General features: G+C 48.4%; 2 protein-coding genes across 3 annotated transcripts in view; one reads left to right on the top strand and one right to left on the bottom strand.

The window, feature by feature from the left end:
* Positions 1–502: 502 nt before the first annotated feature.
* Positions 503–15,988, top strand: BFSP1 (beaded filament structural protein 1). The gene is made up of 8 exons (XM_087818588.1): positions 503–843; positions 2,973–3,033; positions 6,091–6,186; positions 8,883–8,975; positions 9,794–9,901; positions 11,573–11,793; positions 12,816–12,901; positions 14,684–15,988. The coding sequence occupies exons 1-8, from the start codon at positions 503–505 to the stop codon at positions 15,646–15,648; spliced, it is 1,971 nt and encodes a 656-aa protein (XP_087674714.1). The 3' UTR covers positions 15,649–15,988.
* A 4,554-nt stretch (positions 15,989–20,542) lies between these two features.
* PCSK2 (proprotein convertase subtilisin/kexin type 2) overlaps positions 20,543–25,927 on the bottom strand; it is a 177,179-nt gene continuing 171,794 nt past the window's right edge. For both annotated transcript variants that reach the window (XM_016212025.2, XM_087818587.1), the window contains 2 exons: positions 23,126–23,353; positions 20,543–21,029 (listed from right to left, as the gene is read on the bottom strand). In XM_016212025.2, coding sequence (XP_016067511.2) covers positions 20,543–21,029; positions 23,126–23,353 — 715 coding nt within the window. The remainder of the gene's footprint in view (positions 21,030–23,125; positions 23,354–25,927) is intronic.

Below are 25,927 nucleotides of genomic sequence, written 5' to 3'. Positions count from 1 at the left end.
CCCCTACGGTAAGGAGCGTTCCTAAAGGCCAAGTTACACCGTAATTAAGAATTGCTTAAGTAATCAGGAAAAATGGTATTGTTAAAAAGTTCTATAACTGAAGCTTGACTGGGAGAGACATAGCCAAAGCGAGGGGTCCCTGGGCTCCAGCTAGTCCAAGTTTAACAAGCTGCCTTGGGTCCTAGTGGAACCAGCCAAAAGCAAGTCACGCCCCTCTTGTCCTGACCCTCCCTTCCATCAAACAGCAACGGACTTGGACAATCACGAACAAAACCCTCGTGGCCCAGTTTAACCGTGCAAACCCCAGAGCTGCAGGGCCCCTTAATCCAGCTCACAAAAGCACGCCCGCTGCTCTTTTATCGTCGGGAGCTGGAGCGCGGCAGCTGACCCGCCTGGAACGTCCCAGCAGCGCGCCTGGGGCCTCCCAGGTTTATTTAGCGGCCCCGCGGCTCGGCGAGGGGCCCCGGGGCCGGCTTCGCCCGCGCCCGCCCGCGGAGGAGCCATGTACCGGAGCAGCTACGTCTTCCAGGCCCGCGAGGAGCAGCACGAGCGCGCCCGGGAGGGGCCCGGCCGCCCGGCGGAGGGCCCGGCGGCGCTGCAGGGGCTGGGCGAGCGCCTGGCCGCCCTGGTCCAGCGGGCGCGCGCGCTCCAGCAGCGCCACGGCGGCCTCCGGCGGCGGCTGGGCGCCCTGCAGCGCCCGGGGGAGCGGGCGCGCCCCGAGGACGCCCTGGGCCGCCTGGTCCAAGGCAACCGCCGGCGCGCCGGGGACCTGGCGGCCGAGCGCGCCCGGCTGCAGCGCCAGGGCGCGGAGGCGCAGCGCGCGCTCGACGGGTACCGCGGCAGGTAAGCGCCGGCGCTGGGGAAACCGAGGCGGGGCGGGGCGGGGCGGCACCCCGGCGAGGGCGCGAGAGCAGGCTGCCGTCTGAGGTCGGGGGGCCATCTCTGGTTTCCCGTGCTCAGCCCGGCAGGATGGAGGCGGATGGGGGGGGGGGGCGGTGGTGGTGGTGGGGGGCGGTGGTGGTGGGGCGGTGGGGAGGTGGGGTTGGGGGCCCATGCACGTGGTTCATTTCCCTAAGGTAAGACTAGCTTCTCTTTTGATGGCACTTCGCCGTTTCCAAGAAATGGTATCATTTACTTTTAATGTATTTTAAAATGGAGATATAATTTCCATGTCATGCGTTAAAATGAGCTATTAAAAAGAAAAACGATACACAGCAATCTGTCAGCCTCTTTCCAGGTTATAAGTGCGTGTGCTCTTTGACTCAGCAGGGCCATTTCAAAGGATCTATGGTGCTCCAGCAGTGCCAAGTGGCATGCCTGCAAGGGTATTCACTGCCCTGGGATCTGCGGTGGCAAAAGCCTGGAACCAACCTAAATGCCTATTAATAGGAGATAGGTTTTAAAACTGTGCTTCATTCCTACAATGGGATACTATGCAATTGTAAAAAAACAAGCACAGTGTGTTATTACCATTTATTTAAAAAAGAAAGGGGGGAAGAGTGGAAATGTTTTGCTTGCCCAGGAAAGAGAGAACAGAAGCGCGCACACAATAATGACACTGGTTACATGTGGGGATAAGAGAGTAGGAACTGGGCAGTTGGAGACAGAGGCAGGAGGGAGACTTTAACTGAATGTCCTTATATGTAGTTTAAAAATACTGTCTAGAGCTCAGCCAGCGTGGCTCAGCGGTTGAGCATCGACCTATGATCCAGGAGATGGCGGTTCGATTCCTGGTCAGGGCACATGCCTGGGTTGTGGGCTCGATCCCCAGACTGGGCCGTGCAGGAGGCAGCCGATCAGTGACTCTCTCATCATTGATGTTTCTCCCTCATCATTGATGTTTCTCTCTCTCTCCCTTCCTCTCTCTCTGCAATCAATAAAAATATATTTAAAAAAAACCCTGTCTAATCATGTAAGAGGTTTATCCATATAAAATTATATAAATTAGCCCTGGCCCGTGTGCGTCAGTGGTTAAGAGTGTCGTCCCGCTCACCAAAGGGTCTCGGGTTTGATTCCTGAGTACTGGCCCTGGTTGGGGCTCATGCAGAAAGCAACCAATCCATGTTTCTCTCTCTCTCTCTCTCTCTCTCTATCTCTCTCTCTCTCTCCCTCTCTCTCTCTCCCTCCTTCCTTCCCTCCCTCCCTCCCTTTCTTGCTGAGGGCAAGAGAGCTGGGGTATTGATGCACTCACTCACCTTCCTGCCAGGGGCACCCCCTGGCTCACCCAGCCTGTCTTGCTCACTGGCCCAGAGCAGGCTTTGGTGTACAGCGATGATGCCACAAGGACTGCCCTGCCCCGTAGATAGGTCATACAAAGTTTTTTCTGGTGATAACTTTTATTATGGGCAAGGCCCCTAATTTAAATTCTTTAAGGGGGAGGTAACAGTTTCTTGTGCTCCCATAGGGTCTTGATTGCCTTTAGCTCAAAATAATTCACTGCCAGAGTGGCACATTTGGGGGAGGCCTGTTCTGAACCCCTTTAGCAGTAAGAATAACTGCCTTCTGTCAGGGTTTTGTGAGGATTAAATGGCATAATCCAGAAACACTGACACATGTTGATAAACACAGTAGTGTAAGAAATGCAAACAAGGTCAGGGTAACGGTGTCACGCAGGGCAGACTCCTAGCCTCTGTGCCGCTGCTGTGCTTGGGTTCTCGGTGTGCTGAGCTGTGACTCCCTCATCCTTGGGGTGGCTGGGCCTCCAGGCCGGGAGAGTCCTGTGCCATTTACTGCTCCCAGTTAGCTCATGTGTGATGCCCAGGCCAGCACTTTCTGTGTGTGTCGTGATGTGATAGAGGTTGGGAAGCTGTGGGCTGGGAAATATAGCGTTAGCTTCTGCTTTAAAATTAGGAACCACTTCTGAAACAGAGGACACAATACTCATATCGGGTTAAATTTGATGCTGGTTGTGGGATCAGCACTGGTGGGATCCTAGAAGCTGCTCACCTTTCACTTATGTGCCCAATTTGCAGGTATGAAGAGGAATGTGAATGTCAGCTGCTGCTAAAAGACATGCTTGAGCGGCTTAACAAGGTGAGCTGAGCACTCGCTCGGGTTTGAGTAGATTAACGACAGGATTGAACTAAATGGCTGCGATGAGTGTTTCCCACACCCCCTCTTTGCAGTGTTTCAAGATTCACCTATTTCTTTTGCCGTCACTCTCTTCCTTGACTTTGCAGTTTCAATTAAATCTTTGCGTGAACTCACACACCCCGACACACACTCCTCTACTGCAGGATGCAGGATCTTGAGAGAGAACCTGGACTACGAAGCTTTTTGCTCGTGCTGGGCTCTCAGAACGTGTCGGCATGACCGTGACTGGCGTCATTTTGCCATTCAGACATCCTGGCCCCAGACACCAAACTTAGGAGGGAACTTGCTTTGGGCAGTGCTTGTTTGGATGCAGTGGTACCTCTCTCCTGTTGGCTAAGAGTCTTGAGATTACTTCTCCACAGGAAAACCTTCAAGAGAGCAGAGGAAAAAATTTCCATTTGCCCTCAAGCTCCTTACTCTTGAAGTAGCCATGTGGGGGACACCAGGGATTCTTGGTTTCTTGCTGGGGACCCTCCTGCAGAGGTGGTGGGGTTCTTTGCAGGGACAGCTGTCTTCTTCTGATCCTCCATTATCCTGCCAGATTGGATTTTCTGCTTTAGCCAGGAGAACCTCACTACCAAATAGCAGAATAATCCTGGACTCAGAGGTTGGGCAAACCAGGACAGCGAATAGCTGTAAACATTATCCTTTCCAGATCATTTCAGAGCTCAAATGTCAGAGCAGAACGACCCATGGAGACTATGTAGTTGAAGTCTAGTTGAAGGGATTCTTGTTCAGGGCACATGGCTGCCTTTCCCCTCTCCCTCCCTGCCCTGCCCATAACCTCACCAGAATTGCTGATAGAATACAGCATCCTTCCCTGCTGTGCCCAGAGGTGGCCTTAAGATTCTTCCCTACGTGGAACTCCAGGCAACCACTTCAGACAGTCAGGGTTAGCTCAGGATGCCTGCTTTCTGTGGCTTGAAACTTCTGTATGTCTTGACAGCACCAGAGTGCATGTTAAAACACAGATTCCTGGGCTCCGACCCCAGAAACTCGTCCAGTAGCTCTAACGTTTCTAATAATTTCCCAGGTGGCATGGTTCAGGGACCACACTTTGAGAAACACTGATCTACATCTAAAACATACCATATCAGAGTTGGAGTGTTTCCTAAAACTAGACTATTGACCCAGAGTCTCGATTTGGAAAAATCTAGATGCTTCTGGTCGGGGAGCTTTGGAAAGGGCAGCTGACAGCGTCCAAAGCACAATAAAAACACAAGCATCCGCACATTTCTGAGTCCTCGTGCAAACAAAAGAAAACACCTCCACACAAATGCTCCCCAACATACTAGCAATCGCACATTCCAGTGGCACCTCTGCACCTCTGGGAGGTTTCCGGGGCAGTTTATCAGGTGATTGTCTTCAAAGGGAGAGACGTGCTTGAGGAAGCACCCGGTTCACCTCTCTTTTAAGGACAGATGTTGGCTGGGCGGTTTAAAGGGTTGGCTGATGGCACTTAAGAGTGGTTGTTTTGGCATGATCCTAAGAGAGGGGTGGAAGAAGAATGACTGCTGAGGTTGGGGTGGGGCAGATTCTCAAATATCTTCATTTTAACCAAAAATTCATCCACAGTTGATACACAATTACTGGAGCTAAAGAACTGGAAGTTGGGTTTCAAGGAACTGGAAGTGGGTTTCAAGGACCCTCCGTGTTATTGCTATTAAAGGGAGCAAACACTCGGAATTTCAGAAATAGAAGAGACACTAGAAGTCATTGATTCTCAAACTTTTTCAAGCCACATCCTTTAAACAAAATATCACAGAGAAGCCAATGTACGGAGCCAAAGCAGAGATATTCTTTTAAGGACACGATGGTGGGACAGGCACCCCATCCACCCAGCGGCCCTCCTCCCTCAGAGCCCCTTCAGGCAACTCCATGGAATCTGAGGGCTCTGCCAAATGCAGCTCGGACCAGATTCACACAGGCGTATAAATCTTTTTTTTAAAGTTATTTTTTATTGTTGACATATATTTCATAAGTAATCACTCTGCTGCAGGCCCCCCAAAGTTCATACAACCTGTTTTCTAGGCTCCATGAAGTCCCGGCTCTCTGATGTTTTAGGTGCTAAGGCAACACCTTGCATGAAAAATTCATTCAAGGCAAGTGATCCAATAGTCAGAATCCTGGCCTCCTTATTGTCAGCACCAGACATTCTCATACCTTCCTTCTCCAGTGGTCTTTTACAGGAACAATTAAGGAACCAAGTGTCTTCCTGAGAGAGCAGGGCAGAGGCCTTCTCAGGACCTAAACCCTGTTAGTGCAAGGGTGGAGTGTCTCAAAGTATCTTAACCCGTCCACATACCTGACTCTCTTAACCCTGTTCATGCAAGAGTGGAGAGGGTCTTAAATATTTTAGCCAGACCACATATCTACCTTTATTCATGAGAGCCCATTGCTAGCATCCGTCGTGCTTTTGAACAAGTCATTAATAAGTCAGTAAAAATTCGCTTAGTGAGGCCTCAGGTATTGGCAGGTGTGCATGGCAGAGGTGTCTCGGGAGATGGCAATGTTGAGGAACCCAAGTAACGTTCACCTGTAACATTGCACTGCACTACTGAAGTATTTAAGTCAATTCTAGCCATCACAGAACTATCTTACTAAGAGCACAAACAACTCTTCAACCTATATGGTTTATCCAAACAAGATCAATGAGAGAAAAATTAGTGAATTATTGAAAAGTTTGGTGAGAACATTCAGCCTTCTGTCATAAATGTCATCTCCAACTTTAGAGGAACAAATGCTGTTCACCACAGCAATCATTCTAAAATGCATGTTGTCTTAGAGATATGTGCCCTTGACTGGGAATTGAACCCGAGACCCTTTGGTGCACGGGCCGATGCTCTAACCTTTGAGCCACACTGGCCAGGGCCAAGCTGCATTTTAATAAGGCCGCGGGTGGTCTGTGGGACAGACCTCTGGCCAGTTTCACACCCATCTCGGATGCCTGCGCTGTGCGCCCCGCAGAGTCTGATGTGTGACGCTCTCTCGTTGCAGGAAGCTGATGAAGCCTTACTGTGTAATCTGCACCTTCAGATTGAAGTCCAGTTTCTGCAGGACGATATCAGTGCAGCAAAGGACAGGTATAGAAAGGTAACCATGACCCTTCCGCAGCTCTTCCCCCAGAAAACCCAGTTCGGGCTCGGTCAGGCAGTCAGGGCACTCGTGGCTGAAAAGTGAAACTGCCAGAGCAGGTTACTTTGTGTGCATTGCTCCTGAATCAAGTGGGCGATGGGTTGGTTGCCAGACAGCTCTTAGTGAGCTAGACGTGTGTAGAGGAGGAGACAGGTGTGTGTGTGTGTGCGTGTGTGTGTGTTGGGTGGGTGGTTGGGAACTAATATTTATATAGTGTGTTATAGTTCACGGAGTGACTTTACATAAATCTGTCTTGATTAAACTGCAGCCTGTCAATTGTTTCAGCTCAGAAATGCAGAACTGCAGAAAATGCAATAGATATATTTTAACTCTTTCTCTGAGCCAGTTAACTGAGGGAATACATGGCATTCAGGAGCCTCCTCTCATGCAGTGCTCTTTGCCCCACAACCCAACAGCTTTCTACAGGCCTGGCTTTGTGGGGGGCCTTGGTGTCCTGGAAGAATCAAATCCTGGAGCTGTGTGATCATGGGCGAGTAGCCTAACCTCCCTGAGCTTTTTTATCTCCCAAATGCAAATGACAGACTCTCCTTCCTGCATAGCTGTGTGGTTGACTTAGTGTAGCTGACCTCTCCAGTGAGCTCTGGCCTCCCTCTAACTGCCAGTATCTGCAGCCCTGCCTCTGCTACAGGCAGCAAGAGCTGCTCCGCCTCATGGGAAGTTTTGGGAGATTAATGCCCCTGGGAGAAGCCTTAGTAGGTGATGGATGTGAGTTGCTGGTTACGGCCCCCATCTCCCTCTTACCTGCTGTTCTGCACCAGCTCCCAGAGACCCTCACTGGGCCTGAGCTCCCGGTGCCTACAGTGGTAACTTACCTGATAACCCACCCGGTTTTGGCTGCCTTCCCCTCCCTAGTTCACCTCCTTGCTCCACTACTCATGTTTCCTGGCATCTTTGCCCAAGTAAACTATTTGCTTTCAGACTGTTTTCTTAGGGTCTGTGCTTAGTCAGCTTGAGCTGCTATAACAAAATACCACAGATTGGGTGGCTTATAAGCAACAGAAATTTATTTCTCACAGTTCTGGAGGTCGGAACACCAGATCAGGGTAGCAGCCTGGTCAGGTTCTGGCGAGGGCCCTCTTCCTGGCTTCTCCCTGTGTGCTCACTTGCTCTTCCCAGGAACATGTACTTGCAAAGAGAGAGAGAGCCAGCTCTCTGGTGCCTCTTCTTAAAAGGGCACTAATTCCATCATGGGGCCCCACCCTTATGACCACATCTTAATCTAATTATTTCCCAAAAGCCCAATGGCCAAATACCATCTTACTGGGGGTTAAGACTTTAACATGTGAATTTGGGAGGGACATAACATTCAATGCGTAAGAGTCTGCTTCTGGGGCTACCAAACTGAGGCTACGGGATAGTGTGGGTGAAGCACCCACTGTCACCTGGACCTTGGCCAGTGCTCAGCTAGCATTGGATTCTCTCTCTGCCTCGGTGTGAACCTGCTTCAGCACGAAGGCAGTCCTGTTGCTTTGCACTGAAGGGATTTCCCCGCCCTTTGGCTTCCTCCAACTTTCTATCAGGCCAGCCTGGTTCCTCCTCCAGTCCTGCCCTCCTGACTCTGCTGTACTTTTCTGGAACCCTGGGAGCAGTGCCTGTGGGCAGGTTTTAAGCAGCTCAAAAGATTCTTCAGGGCCATTTATAATAATAAAACAATAACAACAACAACCACAATAACAATAGTGAGCGCTTCTGTGCATTCTCTCATTGGATCTCAACAACAGCCTCATGAGATAGTGTCTTAGATCAGGCTGCCCATCAGCAGAGCCTAAGGTGGTGATTTTCTGTGGTTGCTGTTTGGGTGGGTAGCACCCAGGAGAAGGAGAGGGAGGAAGAGGAGTGGGACAGCATGGGGTAGGAACTGGGCCACGGCCCAGGCTCAGTTGGAGCCTCAGCCTGATCCCACTGCAGGGCTGGGGGCTCTGGATCATGAGTCTCACACCACCACCAGGTTGTTCCCATCTTGAGGCAAGAGGATTGGTCTTTGGCACTCCTGTACCAGCTAGTCACTGGCCGGGGTTGGGATGGGACATGATTGGGAGGAGTTGAGCAGCTTCCTGGACAAGATAACCATTGTCTGGCCCAGGGCAATTCTCTGGAGGGGGCTGCTGCGAGATGCGGTCATCAGCCCTCAGGCACAGAGCCAGAGTGGGGGCAGGTGCTGTTCAGATTGTGATTCCACTTTTATGGAAGAGCCAGAGTTTTAGGAAGTGTAAATAGCTTGCCCGAGGCCTCATGCAGCTAGCAAGTGATTTAGTCTGGGACGGACTGACCAAATGCTGTCCTCTGAAGCTCTGCCCTGTTCTGGGGTCAGAAGGGGCCCTTTGTACCCTCTGGGGCCTCTTTGTCTTCCTGCTCTGCTTTTCCCCGTCGCCCTGCCTGCAGGGCTCTGTGAAGACAGCAGGAAAGCATCCACATAGCTGAAGGGAAATGAAGAAAACTAGCCTCAGTTTATCCATCTGCCCCTTGGATCTTGTGAAGATGCAAGAAGTCAAGTGCCTGCTGCACAGATTGCGGCCTATGCTATTTGTGACAGTGGGACATGTGAAAGCATTCGTCCCTGAGGTCACCTCGTCCTGGAGGGAGAAACTCAGGCAGCTCAGGTTTTAATGAGAATGCTCTCTTTCCTCCAACAGAATCTTCAGGAAATTGAGACCTACGTCAGCCTCCTGCAGCAGATCATCCAAACCACCCCTCAAGCAGCCGCCATTACAGGTGGGATGAGGGAGGTAAGAGCTGGAGCCCGGGCTGCGGGGAAGCACATCTGGAGGTTTTGCTTGCAGTACCTGGGCCCAGCCAGCAGACACCCGGGAAAGGCATCAGGTCGGGCTGCTCAGAGCTGCACGGGTCACCTCCTCTCCACTCCGACTTCGGTCACATTTGAAGTTTACTCTTGTTTTTCTACTCAGACTGTGACCCCACCCTTTAGACATCTGAGGACAGACACAGAGAATGAGCCCATATCCAAGTTGTCCTTTTGACAGAAGGGAAGGTGCCTTGTCCAGGATCTCTTACCAGTTCTTGGCACAACCAGCTCTGCAATGCAGGTCTCCTGACACTGTCCTAGTACTTTACGTGCACTCACAGCATTAGTGGCTCAGATGCTGGAGACAGACTGGGCGACTCAAACAACAGACATGTACTTTTCACAGTTCTGGAGGCTTCAAGTTCCAGATCACGGTGCTGGCAGATTTGGTTCCTGGTGCAAACCCACTTTCTGGCTTTCAGATGCCATGTCCTCATGTGGCCTTTCTTTGGTGCAACACAGAGAGAGGGAGAGCTCTGGTGTCTCTCCTTATAAAGACACTAATTCCATCCTGGGGTCCCCACCCTCATGACCCACCCTCATCTAAACCTAATTACTTCCCAAAGGCCCCACCTCCAGATACCACCCCACTGGGGGTTAGGGCTTCAGCATATGAATCTGTAGTGGGGGACATAAACATGCAGACCATAACAGGGTCCCACACCTTCCTTGCCCCTTTCCTTTTTGGTTTCCTTGTACGTCAAGTGTGTGTGAGTGCTGAGTCTGGCCTTCTTTGTGCAGGAGAAGCTCCTGACAGAACGTGAGGTGGCCGCCCTTCAGGGTCAGCTGGAGGAGGGCCGGGAGGTCCTGTCTCTCCTGCAGGCGCAGAGAGCCGAGCTGCAGGCCCAGGTAGGCCCTGCATCCTCTTGTCTCTGGCTTCCTGTTGGACATTCAGCCGCCCACGAGAACACTAATCTCCAGGATGAGAGACACAGCACCCATCTCTGTGGGTATGGCACTTCTAATAGGCGGGGGAGAGAGGACAGGCACTTCTGGTTGCCTGAATTGCACTGACTGAGAATTTCTGGGACAGGAAAGTGAGAACTGTCACGAACCTACCAGCTGTCATGATATTCTCATTGAGGTTGCTTAGCACCACCTAGCGGCAGGCTTGGGTAAGATTGCATAATCCGCGAAAGACACTTGATTTCTTCTGTTTCCTTTTTTAAATCCTTACTCGAGGACCTGATTTTATTGGTTTTAGAGAGAGGAAGAAACAGAGAGAGGAAGGAAGAGCGAGAGAAACATCGATCGGTTGCCTTCTGCACACGCCCCAACTGGGAATCGAACCCGAAACCCTTTGGTGCACAGGACAGTGCACCAACCAACTGAGCCACCTGGCCAGGGCCTATTTCCTTTTTAAAAAAGACCTTGGACCCAAAAGAGTCTGGGGGCCTAAGAGGACTGACGCAGGAGGTCACCCCTTCAATAGGACTCACTGTGAGGCGCTGTCCTGGGTCCCTGTCAACCCCTGCTGTGCAGAGGCAAGGCCCGTAGCTGTGCTGAACACTTCCTCTCATTCGGCCTTTGCTGCCGAGCCCAGGGTGAAGTTCACGTTGCCGTGTGGCCCACCCCTTCCGCTTGCCTCTCTCGTATCCACTTGGCTGCTTCTCCAAGAAGCCCTGGACTGGTTGCGGGCGGCTGTCTCTTCCCTTCCTCTCTGACTCCTCCTGCAGTTCCTGGCACCTGCCCCTTTGCTCATCACGTCTCCTCTTTCTGGAAGTCCCTTTTTCTCGTCAGTACCCAGGACCTGTCCCACGGCCTCCTGGAAGCCCCTCTGACATCCTTCAGCGCCACAGGCCCTCTCTGTGCTCCGTGATGCCCCGGGCATGTCTGTGACTGAGCTGCCTTCCCCACTGGACTGTAGGCTCCAAAAGGAGGGTCCTCGTCTCATCCCCCAACAGCCAGGCTGGTGCTGGACAGTGCCCTGCACCTTAATTTTGACTTCCCTTGAATTAATATGTAAATAGTGTTTCCCTGAAGTTATACACAAGTGTGCACACACTTGCAAAAACACACCCACATACACACACATACATTTTGGCTACCAAAATATATAATCAGGAGAAAATTATAGTACCATAGTGATTAAATAAGAGCAAGGAAATGCTTCCTCCCCGAATTATTTCAGTAAAATTACATCTTATCTGTTTAGTACATGTTCTTCTTTTGACTTATTTTTTTGGCTGTCAGATTTATGCCAACTTGTTAAAGTATGAAGAATATACTTTATTTGAATTGTACATTTTATTCCATGGACAGCAGTCTTCTTGTTTTCTAAGGTGGTCATCCTCGGGCTGCCTTTGGGGGCTCCACTGAGGGCTGAGTTCAGCGGGTGCTGGTGCAGGTGTGAGGAGGGCGAGCTCAGTTTTCTCTCTCCTCTGTGGCTTAAGGGTTCCAAAGTGATTCCATTGCTGACAAGAAAGGAACAAAACAGAACTTGGTAACGCCGAGTCCAGATTTTCCCTGTCAAGGGAGAGGATGGGATGGGTTTCCTTACAACTGGGTCTTTGCCCACAGACAGCGACGCTGGAACAGGCCATTAGAGATGCCCACGAGTGTCACGATGACGAGATTCAGCTCTATAACAAGCAGATAGAAACCCTGCGGAAGGAGATAGAGGAGACCGACAGGAGCCTGGAGAAGTCTTCCTGTGACTGCCGGCAGCTGGCGGCCGCCCAGCAAGCCCTGAAGACCGAGCTGGACCGGTATCATCGGATCATTGAGGACGAAGGCCACAGGTGTGGTCACAGCCGGGCACAGCCCAGAGGGTGCCTCTCTCTATGCTGCTCACTTACTTGTCCCCCAAATCCTTGTTGAGTGCCTCCTGGGTGCCAGTTCTAGGCAGTGGGGAGGTGGCAGGGAGTGAAACACAAAATCCACGACCCTGTGGGCCTCGAATACAGATGGGGGCGACGGATGATGAATGAATTTGTAACAGAGGGAGTGTGACGTATGGCAAGTGCTGTGGAGGACGTTATAGCAGGGAAGGGGGCACTGGAGATGGGGTGATGGTGGGAATGTTTGAAATTTTGAGTTGGGCAGTCAGAAAGGGCCCATGGGGAAGGCTGCTATTTGCTCCACAGGCCGCTGGGGACATAACCGTCTTAGCAGGCGGGATGATCGGAGTATTTAAAGAGATGCTTCAGGTGAGGTTCCTAGCACAGCGCCTGGTGCTCCACCAGTGCTCCGAGCTGTTGGTGTTATTACTGCTACTGCCAGCATGGTTTATGCCACCTGGTTGGGTCTGTAAGGTGGCCGTCAGCATGCTACCTGGTCTTGTCCGTAGTGGAGCTGTGACTCGAACTCTACTCACCTTAAGCTGGGAAATAAATCTCCCACTCTCTCTATCATCGTCTCTCTCTCTATCTCTGTCATCTCTCTCTCTATCTCTGTCATCTCTCTATCTCATCTATACCTTTACCTAGACCTACATCTACGCCTTCTACTCTACATCATCTGTCCACACTTAAGCCTACACCTACCTCATCTCCGCCTGTGCCCGTGTCACCTATATCTACATGTACACCTACACTTAAACCTACACCTACCTCATCTCCGCCTATTTCTACATGTATACCTACACTTAAACCTACACCTACATCATCTACATGTATATCATATGTGGCTCATGAGAAGTGTGGTGTAGAGAAAGCTTTTGTTATTTTTGCTCTTAATTAGAGGGTCGTTGTTACCCCCTGACCACCTGTTTAGCCTGATGAATTCAAGGGTGAGACTACCTCTTTCTGATTCTTTCTGCCAGGCTGAGCTCTGCCTTCATCGAAATGCCCGTCACTCTGTTCATCACGGGCCATGGAGTCTCTCTCGGCCCTCAACCCAGCGGGAAAGGTAATGCTCCCCAGCCCTCGCTTCTACTGTTTTCTGCCCTGGAAAAAATTGAAAAAATTAAGTGGCTTTATCCTTGAACTTACCATTCATGCTTCCTTCCAATCTATCCAGAAATTAAACACTTTTAGGTGGGGTTTCCTCCTCTCCCTCTCTGATGTACTCCCACAGGTGTTAAGGGGCTGAACTAAAAAGTTTACAGGAGAAAAATCAGACTAGGGGCAGACCACCTGGGGAATGCCATCCCCAAATGGGAAGCATTTAATGGGGGAGGGGAGAGGACTACAATTTAATATTGAATTGCATCCCCCCCTCAATTAAATGAACTAATCTATACACAAGTGCTTGATCAGTGTCTGGAGCAGAGCACATGTGCAATTATTGCTCGCTCTTCTGTTCACAACTGAGCAGAAGGGGCTTGGTTGGCAAGTGTGGCTTCTGCCCTCAACATTTGGTCCTTTGAGGATGTTTCTTGCACCTGTGAGATGTCACCTCATGGCTAAACCACCCCAGCCCTCCACAAACACAGACATGCACCGTGTTCTGGCAGAAGAGACGATGGTAACGTGGTTTCCCACACCTGGAGCGCCTTCAAGTCCCCGTGGCTCATGAAGCTCAGAGGGGTTTCATGGAGCTCCGGGGTCAGAGCACTGTGGGGAGGGGCCGCAGTTTCCAGTCCCAGGCGCCCAGGGCCAGCTCCAGGGCTGTGGCCCAGGCACCAGGGTCCCCACACTGGGCTTACTGCTTTGCTCTCAGTGTTTGAGTCTTACTCATTTTGAACAGGGAGCCTGCCTTCTTTTGCCCTGACACTCTGTCGCTGGCCCTGCAAGCACCCCTTCCTCATGCCTGCTCCCCCTGGCTTCCTTTGACAGACCCCCCTCTGCCTCCCCTGCTCCCTGGTGGCTTCCTGGCCCCTTCCCTGCTCACCCGCTCTCACCGAGAGCCAGCTAGATGCCCTCGCTTAGCCCGCTGGTTAACAGAGGGAGGGGATGGAGACGACCTCAGGCATGGAAAAGCTCAAAAGAATCCCCGGGCGAGTGAAGCAGAAAAGCCTGAGGGATGAGGCAGGGCTCTCTCCTGTGTGCTTTCTGAACTTCCTAGTTGTTCCTTTCGCTAGCCTGAAGAAATAAACAGCCTTGGGAACAGGGTTCCTGTCAGGTCTGGGTTTAGCAGCGTCGCTGCCCCTTTCGCCCGGGAGGAAGGGGTGGGATCAAGGGGTGGTCATGCTTGTTTAGCTCGGGACGCATGTGGGACAAGGGAGCAGCCTGTGGGTTCCTGCACAGGCCAGAGGCCCAGGCGGCTCTGCCGCCTCTCCTTGGGGAGCCTGAGGTGGGGATGACGTGGAGGGGACTTCCTTCCTCCAGTTATGGAGCCAAGTAGCCTCGTGAGCTCGGCAGGGGTCTGCGGGGCGCAGGAGGTGCTGCTCCCAGCAAGTGTTACCGTAGTAGAATCGTGCGTCTCGGTAAGTCGTACCCAGTGGGGCGGGAACCCTGAGAGTCAGAATAAGCAGCATCTTCCCTCCCCTCTGCGAGCCCAGAGGGCTCAGGTGACTTGGCCAAAGTTGCACAGTTGGTGGCAGAGCTAGGTCCTTCACATGGGCCGTGGACGCTACAGATCCAGAGCTCTTTCCCCGTGGCTTTGCCCCATAAATAGCGCAGTGCCAGGCTTTGGTCTCTAAGACAGGTGGCGTACTTTTCAATGAATACATTTTCTCCCTCTTTCACTGACAATTATATTTGATTTATAGCCCATTAATTTTTTAAATTTTATTTTTTTATTTTTAAGATTTCGCCAGGGCTGTGCAGGATATAACAACAGCAAAACCCAGACAAAAAGGCCTCCCTAAGAACGTTCCAAGGAAAAAGGAGATTATAGCGAAAGACAAAGCAGGTGCAAGCTTGGAAGACACGCCACTGAAAGGCCTGGAAGACACCAAGCCCGTGCGGGTGGTGGTTACAGAAGGGGAGCCTATGCCTGAGTCAGGGGGTGAGGAGGGGAGCCCCCCCACCCCAGAAGGGGCTCCGGAGGACGTGCCAGATGGGGGGCAGCTAAGCAAAGCCTTAGGGAAACTCTGCAAGATGGTCAAGGAGAGAGTGAGGAGCCCCGGGGAGCCCGAGCCCCCAGCTGACCTCTACCCCAAGGGGCGACACGTGCTGGTCTCCGGGGATGCCAGCCCCGTGGACCCTGGGTTCCGCGCATTGCCTGCCCCGACCAGGGGCACAGTGGTGGTTTCCACGGAGGCCGACTCCCCGCATGGTGACAGTGCCGTGGAGCCCTCTCCTGAGCAGCCCCGGCCCCCTCTGGGGAATGGACAGGGGGGTCCACAGGGGAGAGCAGATGGACAGCCACCCGGCCAGCATGCTGCAGACACGGAGAATGAAGTCAACACCGAGGAACTGAAAGGTCCCGGGGAGAAGTATGCCGGCCAGAAGGGGGACGACGGGCCCAGGAGGCCCTGTCTCCTGGTCACACCTGGTCCAGAGGGACCGCCCCCATCCCCACCCCCACCCCAAAGGCCTGGGGCCAGGGAGGGTAGATCTGAGGGGCAGGGAGCTAGCAGCAGCAGCCCCAAAGAGAGAAGCCCTCCCAGGACTTTGGCATATGAGAAGGTGGAAGTGATGGAATCCATTGAGAAGTTTACAGCTGGGAGCGTTCAGATGTATGAAGAAACCGCTGTCATTGTGGAGACCGTGATTGGAACGACAAAGGCAAACAGGAAACTGGGAGCCGAGGGCTCTCACTGTGCCTAGGCTCCGGGACAAAGGCCTCTGGGCACTGCAGGGAGGTCCTTTGATGCTGTAGAACAAATGATCAAGAGTGAAGGTTCCTATTTGGATTAGCTCATAGTTGGCCTGCCTGGCATTGCCCAAGAGGCCTCATTAAAAAGGTTTGTTTTGCTTGCACATTGTTTGTCTAATTAATAGGGGCCTTGGGAATGTAGGTGGATCATCCACTCAGGGCAGGGAGCTCTGTTAAATGGCCACCAAACCGTGGTCGTTTAGGAAAGAGACACACACGTCATCGTGGTTCTTTGAGCTCATTAGAGTGTCTGGATTTCACACAGAAAATGCTAGTTGATGGCATTGGCTCAATTTCATTGCATTTCAAGCACAAGCACATGCTCACTGGAGAAGTGTTTTGTTAGAGGTAAAATGATTAGAGGTACCTGTCTTAGTCTGGGTTCCCCCAGAAGCTGATCCTGAAGCAAGGCTTTGAATGTAGTTTCTTAGGAACATGATCTCAGGAAGCACCAGTAGGGCAGTGGAGAGGCAGATGGGGACAGAAGGCAGCCAGTAAGAGGGGTGCTACCAAGTCGGTGAGCACTGTGGGCAGCTGGAGCTCAATCCCCCCGAGGGACTCTGGGAGATGGGACAGAACATATGACACAGAGTTATCTTGCCTGAGGGGTGAGGGAGCGGGGTTTGCATGCACCAACTCCTGTCAGTCCATGAGGAGGGCTGCTCCCGGGACATTAACATGGAAATACATGGAAATGACAAAGGTCATGGGGATATAAGTGGCACACCAATGCCATCTGCCATAGCATATGTTCCAAATGTCCTTTTGTCTGACTTCAAATTTTCTCATTCAGAGATTGCAATCCTAGGTCAGATTTCAAAAATCAAAATCAAATGTCACCTCACAGTTCCTTGTTTAGGACTTAATTGGTCCAAAAGCATTTATTGAGCATATACTATGTGCCAGACAGTGTGCTCTGCTGACAAGGGGAGGCTTGCAGATTTATAAATAATTATCGTAGTATAGGAAGCTGTAACATGCATGTGCGCACATTACCTTGAGCACACATGCACACATATGCACATGTGTACAGAGGTGCCTACTGTGCCACATCCTAGGAAATAGAAATTACTTTAAACCAGGATTTTTACAGAAATTTTTGTTGCCCCTGGGCATCGATTTTTCCACTAACAGTCCAAAAGTAATTTTTTATTTAGACTGATGAAGGAAGTACTACTTCCCTGTGGAGGTGCTCCAAAAAACCTGTAAACATGCTCACACGGGTTAGTGCATCTGCCTAAACAAAAGCATCTGGCAAGACAGCTCCACATCCTTAGAGGAAGACTGCTGGAGTCATGAGTTACATTCTCTTATTCCTTTGTTATGGATAATAGAAAGAATATTAAATGGAGTCATTTTTCTATTTAGAGCTTTAAACAAATCTTGTTCTGAATTTTTTTGAGGTTTCAATTTCAAGAAAGAAATGTGCTTTTGTGTTGTTTTTTTCTAAAAGATGAATGGAGAACATACTCCACTGCACAGTTTTAAAAATATTTATGACTTAAAAGCTTAAGAAAGAACGATGGTTGCCATGTAAATCGGTACTTAGGGAGATATTTTAAGGGTGCTTCAAGCTCTTTCTGTGAGAGAGTCTCAAATGCTCATCAAACATTCTGTTAGTTGTCCCAGTTGCTTACATTTAGGCAGGGTTATTGACCAGTACTGGCCGATGCTCTGTAGCTCAAGTGACGTGTGTCTCCAAGCTGAACATAAAAAAGTGGGTAAGAGTCCTCCACAGGTCATCTTCTGCATGGATTGTAACCACATTGTGTCATGGTACAAACCATAAGATTGAAGATTGAAGCAGCCTGAATCCCTGAGTCACTGCATGGAGGTCTGTGGCACTGGAGAGTCACCCGAACACTCAGTGGGATTTGTGTGAATAAAAAATAAAGCTTTGTTGTGTTAAACCACAACATTCTGGGGCTGCTTGTTACTACAGTACAACTTAGTTTGGCCTGATGAATATGTTCTAGAATAGTGTTTCTAAAAGATTTTGTCCATGACCCATGACCTACAATGAGAAATGTATTTTACATTGTGAGCCACTTCACACACACACATCCCTGAAAAAAATATTACAGAAAACAATGCTTATCATTAATGTGCATGATCTATTCTATTCTATTTTCTATTCTATTCTATTCTATTCTATTCTATTCTATTCTATTCTATTCTATTCTATTCTATTCTATTCCAAAATGATGGTCTTGCCTCCCTAAATTTATTTTACAGACAGCTACTGGGATGCAACCTGAGTATTAAAAATGCTGCTGTAGGTATATGATTTATTTGCTAATTATAAATTTTTCATGTGTATCTATGAAAGCAGGCTTTTTTTAGATCTCTCTTTAGCAACATTTTATTATCTGCTCCTAAAATGGATGGCAGTGTTTTCATGTAATGCATATCACATCACATCCTAATTTTCATATCTTTTAAAATTTGTTTAGAAAATTTTGTAATGGGGAGTAACAATGTTAATCATTATTATTTTCATTTAAAAAAAATAAGTGATTATAAATGTCTGTTCCATTAGGATCAGGGATATCATAAAAACCTCACTAGCTAGACATATTTTAGTGTTAATACTGGTGCAAAAAAATGAAATAGAGACCAAATATTTTTATATAGCACTATATATTTTTATATACTGTATACTCATATCAAAACTTGCCATTTCTATTAAGAAGCTGATAAGTTACTCTCTAATTTCATAAATTATACCACAACTGTGAAAATATGGACAACTATTTTTTATATTTTTGCTGCTATATAAGACATTTAATGTTTATACAGAAAGCTGCAAAATTACAGAGGTGATGCAATGGGAATCAATGAACATTTTCACCTGAATTTCCACTGGCTTTTTCTTCAGCCAAAATCATCTTGATATTCTCTGAATATTCTTTTAAAGATGAATATGGTGTCTGTTTCTCCAATAAATATGCATACACACATTTTAGGTATATGTGTGTATATACATTTATATAAGTGTATATATATATATACACATATATACACATGTATATAGTCTACATATGTATATATATTTCTGTGTGCACTTATACACACATGCACACATAATGTCCTTTGGTTTATTTTCAGACTGTTAATGTGAAATGAATTTTTGATGATTTCCATTTATTTTTTTTCTTAAAATCTAAACTGGTTTAAAAAGACCTTCGCAACAAGTAATAAATTTCTTTTAAAAATCATAAATATTATTACATTTTAAAGCGTTATATAGAGAAGGTCATCTGGTGTTAGAGAAGACAGAAATTCATGCCAACAAGGAGGGGAAAGAAAGAACGTGGGTTTCCCAGACTTCTCTCTTAAAGCCGCCGCCTTCAGGGGATGGACACCGGTGCTCTGGTGGTGCTGCCTGTGAGGAAGGGAGCTCCAGGCTCAGCCCCGCGCTCCCAGGGCAGGGAGAGATGTAGCCAGAGTGGTCGCTCAGTTCTTGGGAATCAAGTCAAACGAATGAGTCATTTCTTGGGAATGGTGGGCATTGAGATTGGGGATGAGGCGCCCATCCTTGAGCCGGGAAACAGAGTGTCAGCAGGTCAGAAAGCATCTCTAGGTGGTAATGACATGGTGCGGTGTCTTGGGGGTGGCAGGGGAAAGGAATGTACCAGCTTTAGACGACCCGTTAAACACCATCGTGGATGCTTAGTTGCCAAGATGGTCACTGTGCTTTCCCTACGGAAGGCTTCTCTTGCTTCCTTCAGGCCTCAAGTTCCGGGGGTCGGGGGTGAGTTGGCATTCCCCACTTTGGCAGAAAAGGCTCCATACAAATGAGGGTCCCCGGGAAGACGGCTGCTCACAGTGCCACACATGCCCCCTTCCCCCTCCGCACAGCTGCGCCTGAACAGGCCGATGCCTTTTTAACACATCAAAGGAATCATGGCATAAGATGCTGCCCTCCAATCATACGTTTTGGAAATCAAAGCCCAAGTCCATATGTGGAAAGCTGTCAAAAATACTCAGTTGGCCTCCTGCTTGCGTCAGATTAAGAAGTCCCAAAATGACTTAGGAAAAGGGATGTTCCTGGGTTGAGAACTACTACGATGTGTTGCCAGGCCTGCCTTGCATTTCTCCCATTGGAAAGCTATGTGAGAAACCCCAGAAAATTGGGGCTGAGATGACCTCTATTCAAACTGAGAGTAATTTGGGCTTCTCGAGGATATTTTACCGTAACTCAGAGCAGTAGCTGGTGAAAGGACAGCCAAGCTACATAGGTTTTATATTTGTCATGCTGGCTGAGTAGTAGGATGTTGGCTTTGGTGGTAAGATTTCCAACGCCCATGCTTTTTGATTTGTCTCCCTCCAGTTATTAGGGCTCTCATGGATGGCATCTTTCGAATCATGCCACTGAAAAATCTTGCTAAGTTCAAAACATCTTTCCCCTGTGCTTTAAGAGATTCAGAGCTCACCCTTGGTCATAATCTTTGATTTTCTTTTTATGTAACAGGTCGGCTGAGACCATGAATAAATGTTCTTGGAGTCACTGTGTGGAGCTTTTTAAATGCCTTCTCTTTTCAGTATGAAAAAAATTGAGGGGAAAGTCGTCCGAGTTTTGTTTGCAGGGTATCACCTATTTGACTGACACAAATAAAGAACCCAAGTCACAAACAGAACATAGTATTGGTGGGAACACTGTATTGGGGGCATAGAATAAAAAAGATCGATTCCATTGTAATGAAAATAATCACTGACAGTGAGCGAAGCTTCAGATCAAGAAGTTGGACTCGCTTGTGTGGGGGTGACAATCGCTAGGTGCCTGACGGAGTGTGGAGCGAGGACAGGGAGGTGGGGGGGGGGCGCTGGAGCCAGAGCGCAGCACTAGTTTTTGTGCAGGATGCTCTTCAGGCTTCTCTCCACGGCTTCATCCAGCTCCTCCTCCAGCTCCTCCTTCTTGGACATGGCCAGCTTGGACTGGTAATCCCTCACCACCTGGTCAATGTAAGGAGCGCTCTGTGTGCCATGCAGCATCAATGTCCACTCCTTCAACACCCCCTTCTGGGGGGAGCTCCCCACAAACCCCAGCTCCAGGGTCCAGGTTCCTCGGGCGTCTTCCCCCCAAGTGTGGGTGGTCATGAAAGGCCACTTGTCAAAGCCCACCTTGGAGTCATCATCCCTCGGCCGCCGGCTCAGCAAAATGGACTTGGTGCCCATAGGGGAAGTCATGTTGATGTTCAGGTCTCCTCTCCTGCTTGCGTTCACTGTGATGACAGCTTGGACGTGCTCGAGGTAGCGGACGAAATTTTCCTTCCCTTCACACGCATCGGTGGTGAGGGTCAGCACCAACTTGCCAGTGGGTGGTATCTTCCTGCGGGCAAAGCGGTGAGGAGATGTGGTAAGGGACCAGCACAATGCGTGAGGGGTTTTTGGAGACGGCTTCAGGTTGCAGAAAGAGCAAGGGCTTCAAGGTTGATTCCCGCCCCAGCATGAGCAAGTTACCTGTACCCTCCGAACCTCCTGGGGGAAGGGGAATGTAGCAGATGCTGTTGATGCCCCTCCCATTTCTCCTAAGTCACCTCTGAGTTCCCCTGCCGCCGTGGCTCCCATGTACCCTGACTGCTTCGCACCTCAAGTGTCAGCATCTCCCGGCTTCTCTCCTGGAGCTTTTCCCTGTTCTGTGGGAGTTTGCGTAGCCTGTGTGCAGGGCAGCCCAAAAGTGTCAGGGATTTAACTCCCCAGGGACAATCCTCTACCAACGACTGAAAGAAGGTGGCGAATAAATATGCCCTAGCTTCTCCATCCTTCAGTGGGACAAGCCAGTGTCCCTAGTGGGACTGAGCCTAGCTGCTAGTTGCTCACCAATGTACTCTATTGGCTTTTATTCTTTCCTTCGTCTCACATCTCCATTTCCCCACTTGTGTTTCCTGGGATCATCTCTCAAAAAATTGTTAGCCCCTGAATCTCATCTCAGGGTCTACTTTTGGAACAACCCAGGCTGAGATAGGAGCTTAACGCTTTTCTTTTAAAGAGATAAGTTCCTTGATAAATAAAAGTTATTGCTAATGTGTTATTATCATTTAAAAAGGCTGAAATTGGGTTAATTAGTCCTAGTGAAAGGGAATTGGCCTTGCAGATCCAGTGATAATAGTGGAGGCGGCGTCCCAAGCACCAGACTCTGGGGAAATCATTCAGTTTGGCAGAGAGCAGGCATTAGGCCAGCTTTGGAGGTCAGAGTATGGATAACCATTACCTGGATCTCTCAAAAAAGATGCTCTGCACTCAGAACCTGTTATGTCAGACACATAACAGGTGAGCTGATAAACGACTAATGATCACTGGGGCACCAGCCTGCAGGCAGAAAGCTATGAGGGGTGGACTAAAGGCCTAGTTGTGGGCAAGCCATCGGAACTGTCTGAGCTTATTTTCCTTACCTGTACAATGGGGATATTACTTCCTACCTTGAAGAGCTGCTATGAAGATAAAATATATACACACACTCAGGTGTGTCGTGTATTTATAAATGCCTAGACTAGCACTGGCCAATAGTACTTTCTGCAATGATGGAAATGTTCTGTATCTGTCCTGTTCAATACAGTAGCCCCTGGCCCCAAGTGGCTGTTGAGCACTTGAAATGGAACTAGTGTGAGTAAGGAACTGAATTTTTAACTAATTTAATTTAATTTTAGTCTTTAATTTAAACTTATTTAATTTACTAGATAGCCACATGTAGCTAGTTCCTTCAGACCTAAATGGTTTGTGTATGTCCAATTTAAACTTGATAACAGTGCCACCACCAGAAAATCTCTGGGGCTTCTGTTTAAAGCACATTCCGTTTTTGCTGTGGCTCACAGGCTCCAGGAAAAGCAGCTGGGGAAACTATGGATCCTGTTATGCAGGTTTTCTGGTCACCTTGATGGAGGCTTCTGGAATGTCCAGAGCCTTAGGTATGAGTGAAATGCCACATTCTACCACCGAGTTGCTACACACAAGCAGGCAGGTCCACCTCACTTGGAATCAAATCAAGTCCGTATCTTGTTCCACAAGTAGAATGAATAAATTAATTGTGTTACAGTCACACAGAGGGACACTAGTCAGCAATAAGAATAAGTGAACTACAAGTACACACTAAATATGCTTGAATCTCGAAATGTAATTCTGAGCAAAACAATCTAGATACAAAGGAGAACACAGTGTATGATTTCCTCTTATATTAAGTATAAAATAAGCAAAACAATCTATGAAGTTGGAATAGTGGGGAGATGATGGTGGCAGGGGACACGGGGTTTTCTGGGATATTGGTTGTGTTGTGTTTATTGATCTGGAAGCTGGTTACACTCTGGTTGTCCCTGAATCAAATCCTGCACATCTCCCAGACATGAGAGGGAATCTGATATTGTTGCCAATGCCATGCACCATCTCTGGGGCATTTCCACATGCAGCAGAAGAGCCACTGTCCCCACTTACTCAGGGTCCTGCACAGAGCCACCCACACAGTGGAATCTTTCTGGCACCGTCTTCCAGTCTTTAGCCATTTTCACCATGGCGCCTGCGTCAAGGACCCCATAGCCAAAGAGGTGATTGAACTCCAGGCCGACCCCATTCCGCCGCCACTGATGGACCTCATCATGAAGCTGGTTTCGTTTGGAGGTGAGCACGGTCAGATGCTGCATGTCTCTCCAGGTGAGACCCAGACTGAATAGCGGAGGCAGAGAGAGTTCGAGAACAAGAGAAAAGGAGAGGGTGAGAGACACAATGACTACGATAGGACAGAAACTCCTTGTAAGATTTTGGAACATCTATGAACCCCAAGTCAAGGGAGAATTTCCATGCACTATTTTGAACCATTTTATACATGTCAATTAAAAAAACTTGCCTTTCTTACTTAAATCCATTTCAAATGTGCATTCTAACATACCTATTGGAATGGCTAAAATGATAAGGCTGAGCTGCCCTTGTGTAGTTGTGATATGTAAAACCTCACCTTGAAGAAACCAAAACCTGATTTTGTGCACAGCTTTTGAGGAAGAGTCAATTCATCCTTTAGCCTATTGCCTTGGGCAGAATGAGTGGTGAGACTCAGATGGTAGCTCTTCCAAATCCCATCGTTGGGCCAAGGGAAGACCCCAAAGTTGGAGCCCAGGATCCCTAGGATTTAAATTTCAAGCCTGCTATTTTCCAATCATGTGAATTTAGATAAGCTACTTTAACAATCTGAGGCTCCGGGTTCCCATCTATAAAACAGGGATAAGGCCTTCGAGGTTTGTGGTAGGGTGTAAATGTAGATCACCATGTGAAAGTAACTAGCATGGCACTGAACACTCAATAAAGAGTTTATTATTATTATTATTAATAATAAAATGTATCTCATATATTGAGCATCAGTGTAAGTTAGAAGAGAATAGACACTATTTTCCGCATAAAGTATTGGTCACAATATTTAAAAGTAAACAAAAGTTTTCCAGCTTTAAGGCATATTCAACCCTCAAATAAACACATACCCAATTAAAACATGCACTTTCCTACAGGCATGGTATCTACATGCCTACATGCCTATTGAGGCATACCTACAGTATACCAGGAAGTCATAGGAGGCCTACTGATGACCAAACTTCCTATTTTTCAGATAAGACAATAGAGATTCAACTAAGTGATTGCCCACTTAGTTGCTGAAAGACACTAGCAATTCTATCATATCTATTCTACTTCTTTATTAAGAAAACCTCAATTTTATTCAGAATAGCAATGTTATAAGCTACAAAACTACATTTCCCAGCCTCCCTTGCAGCCTGGGGTGGTCATATGACAATTCCGGCCAATGAGAAATAAGCAGAAGCCACAGGGAGCAGCTTTTTGGGAAAACCTTTAAATGGGGCTGAATCTGCTGGTGGATTTCTTTTCCCCCCCTTTGCACTTCTCCTTTTTCTGCCTGAAATGTAAACACAATGACTGGAGCTCCAGCAGCATCTAGAGAACATGAAGGTAGAAGAGGAGAAATCCGGAAAAAGCTGGATTTCCTGATCCGGGTGACACCCCCATTCTAGACCCGGACTCCTTACCTCTGTGTTATCTTTCACAAGACAGAAAAATAAACTCTTTTTGGTTTAGCTATTATTATTAGAATTTCCTGTTTTCAATCTTGATCTAATACCAGCACCTAATCAGAGGCCGAGTCTAGATAGTCACATTCTGCACAGCAGCACCCTGATTCATAGGTTCATAGAGCCACTGCCTTACTGGGAGCCACACACCCCAGTCCACAGACCAGCAATGGGCTGACTGCTCATGTGCCCCTGGAGTGGGGTTGAAAAGACAAATTCCTAGGTCATTCATCCCTAGGGATGTGTATTTAGTGATTCTTGGCGGAGAGTTGGAAATCTATCATTTTCAAAACTCCCCCTAGTCTAGTTCAACATCACTAGTTATCAGGGAAATGCAAATTAAAACTACAATGAAATTCCACTGTATATCCATAAATATGGCTAAAGTGTAGAAGACTGACAATACCAAATGCTAGCAGGGATGTGGAACAATTCTAACTCATACACTGCTGGAGGAAGTGTCAATGGGTACACCCACTTTGGAAAGCTACTTGGCAGTATCTCTAGAGCTGCACATATGTATACCCGACTCAGCATTTTGACTCCCTAATAAACACCCAACAGAAATGTGTCCATAGCTTCACCAAAAGACATGTACAAGGCTGTTCATAGCAATATTACTCCTAATAGCCCCAAAGTGGAAACAACCCAAGTATCCATTTATAATGGAATAATATTCTACAATGAGTATAAATGACCTATAACCACGCACAATAGCATGGAGGAATCTCTCAGACTTTCAGAGTAACAGAGCACAGACTGGGACTTAGGTAACAGTCTGCTTCTTGATTTGGGTGCTGGTTTCATGGGTGTGTTAGCCTCATAAGAAGCCATTGAGTTATACCTAATATTTGTACACTTTTCTCAGTGTCTATTATACTTTGATAAAGAGTTTACATGTAAAAATCCATCCCCTGGAAGGTCAGTTTTGAAAATACGGTTCTAGTCCAATATGTGGGCCACTTTACTATGGATGATTCTTTTGAGCCAAAAATTTGCCTCTTTGTGACATCTGCCCCTCAAACCTAGCACATCCCTCTAGAACAACACAGAAAGCCCCAGGTCATGGAGAGAAGCCCCAATATTTGAAGGTGGCAGCTACCCCTCCCCCCAACCAGGCACCCACTAAAGAAATTGTTTGAAATTTCTCTAATATTGGTCACAATGG

The sequence above is a fragment of the Miniopterus natalensis genome, chromosome 7 (genome assembly GCF_054644295.1).
Source record: "Miniopterus natalensis isolate mMinNat1 chromosome 7, mMinNat1.hap1, whole genome shotgun sequence".
Classification (NCBI taxonomy): domain Eukaryota; kingdom Metazoa; phylum Chordata; class Mammalia; order Chiroptera; family Miniopteridae; genus Miniopterus; species Miniopterus natalensis.
The sequence above is the reverse complement of the archived record's forward strand: the minus strand, read 5'-3'. Positions and strand labels throughout refer to the sequence as shown.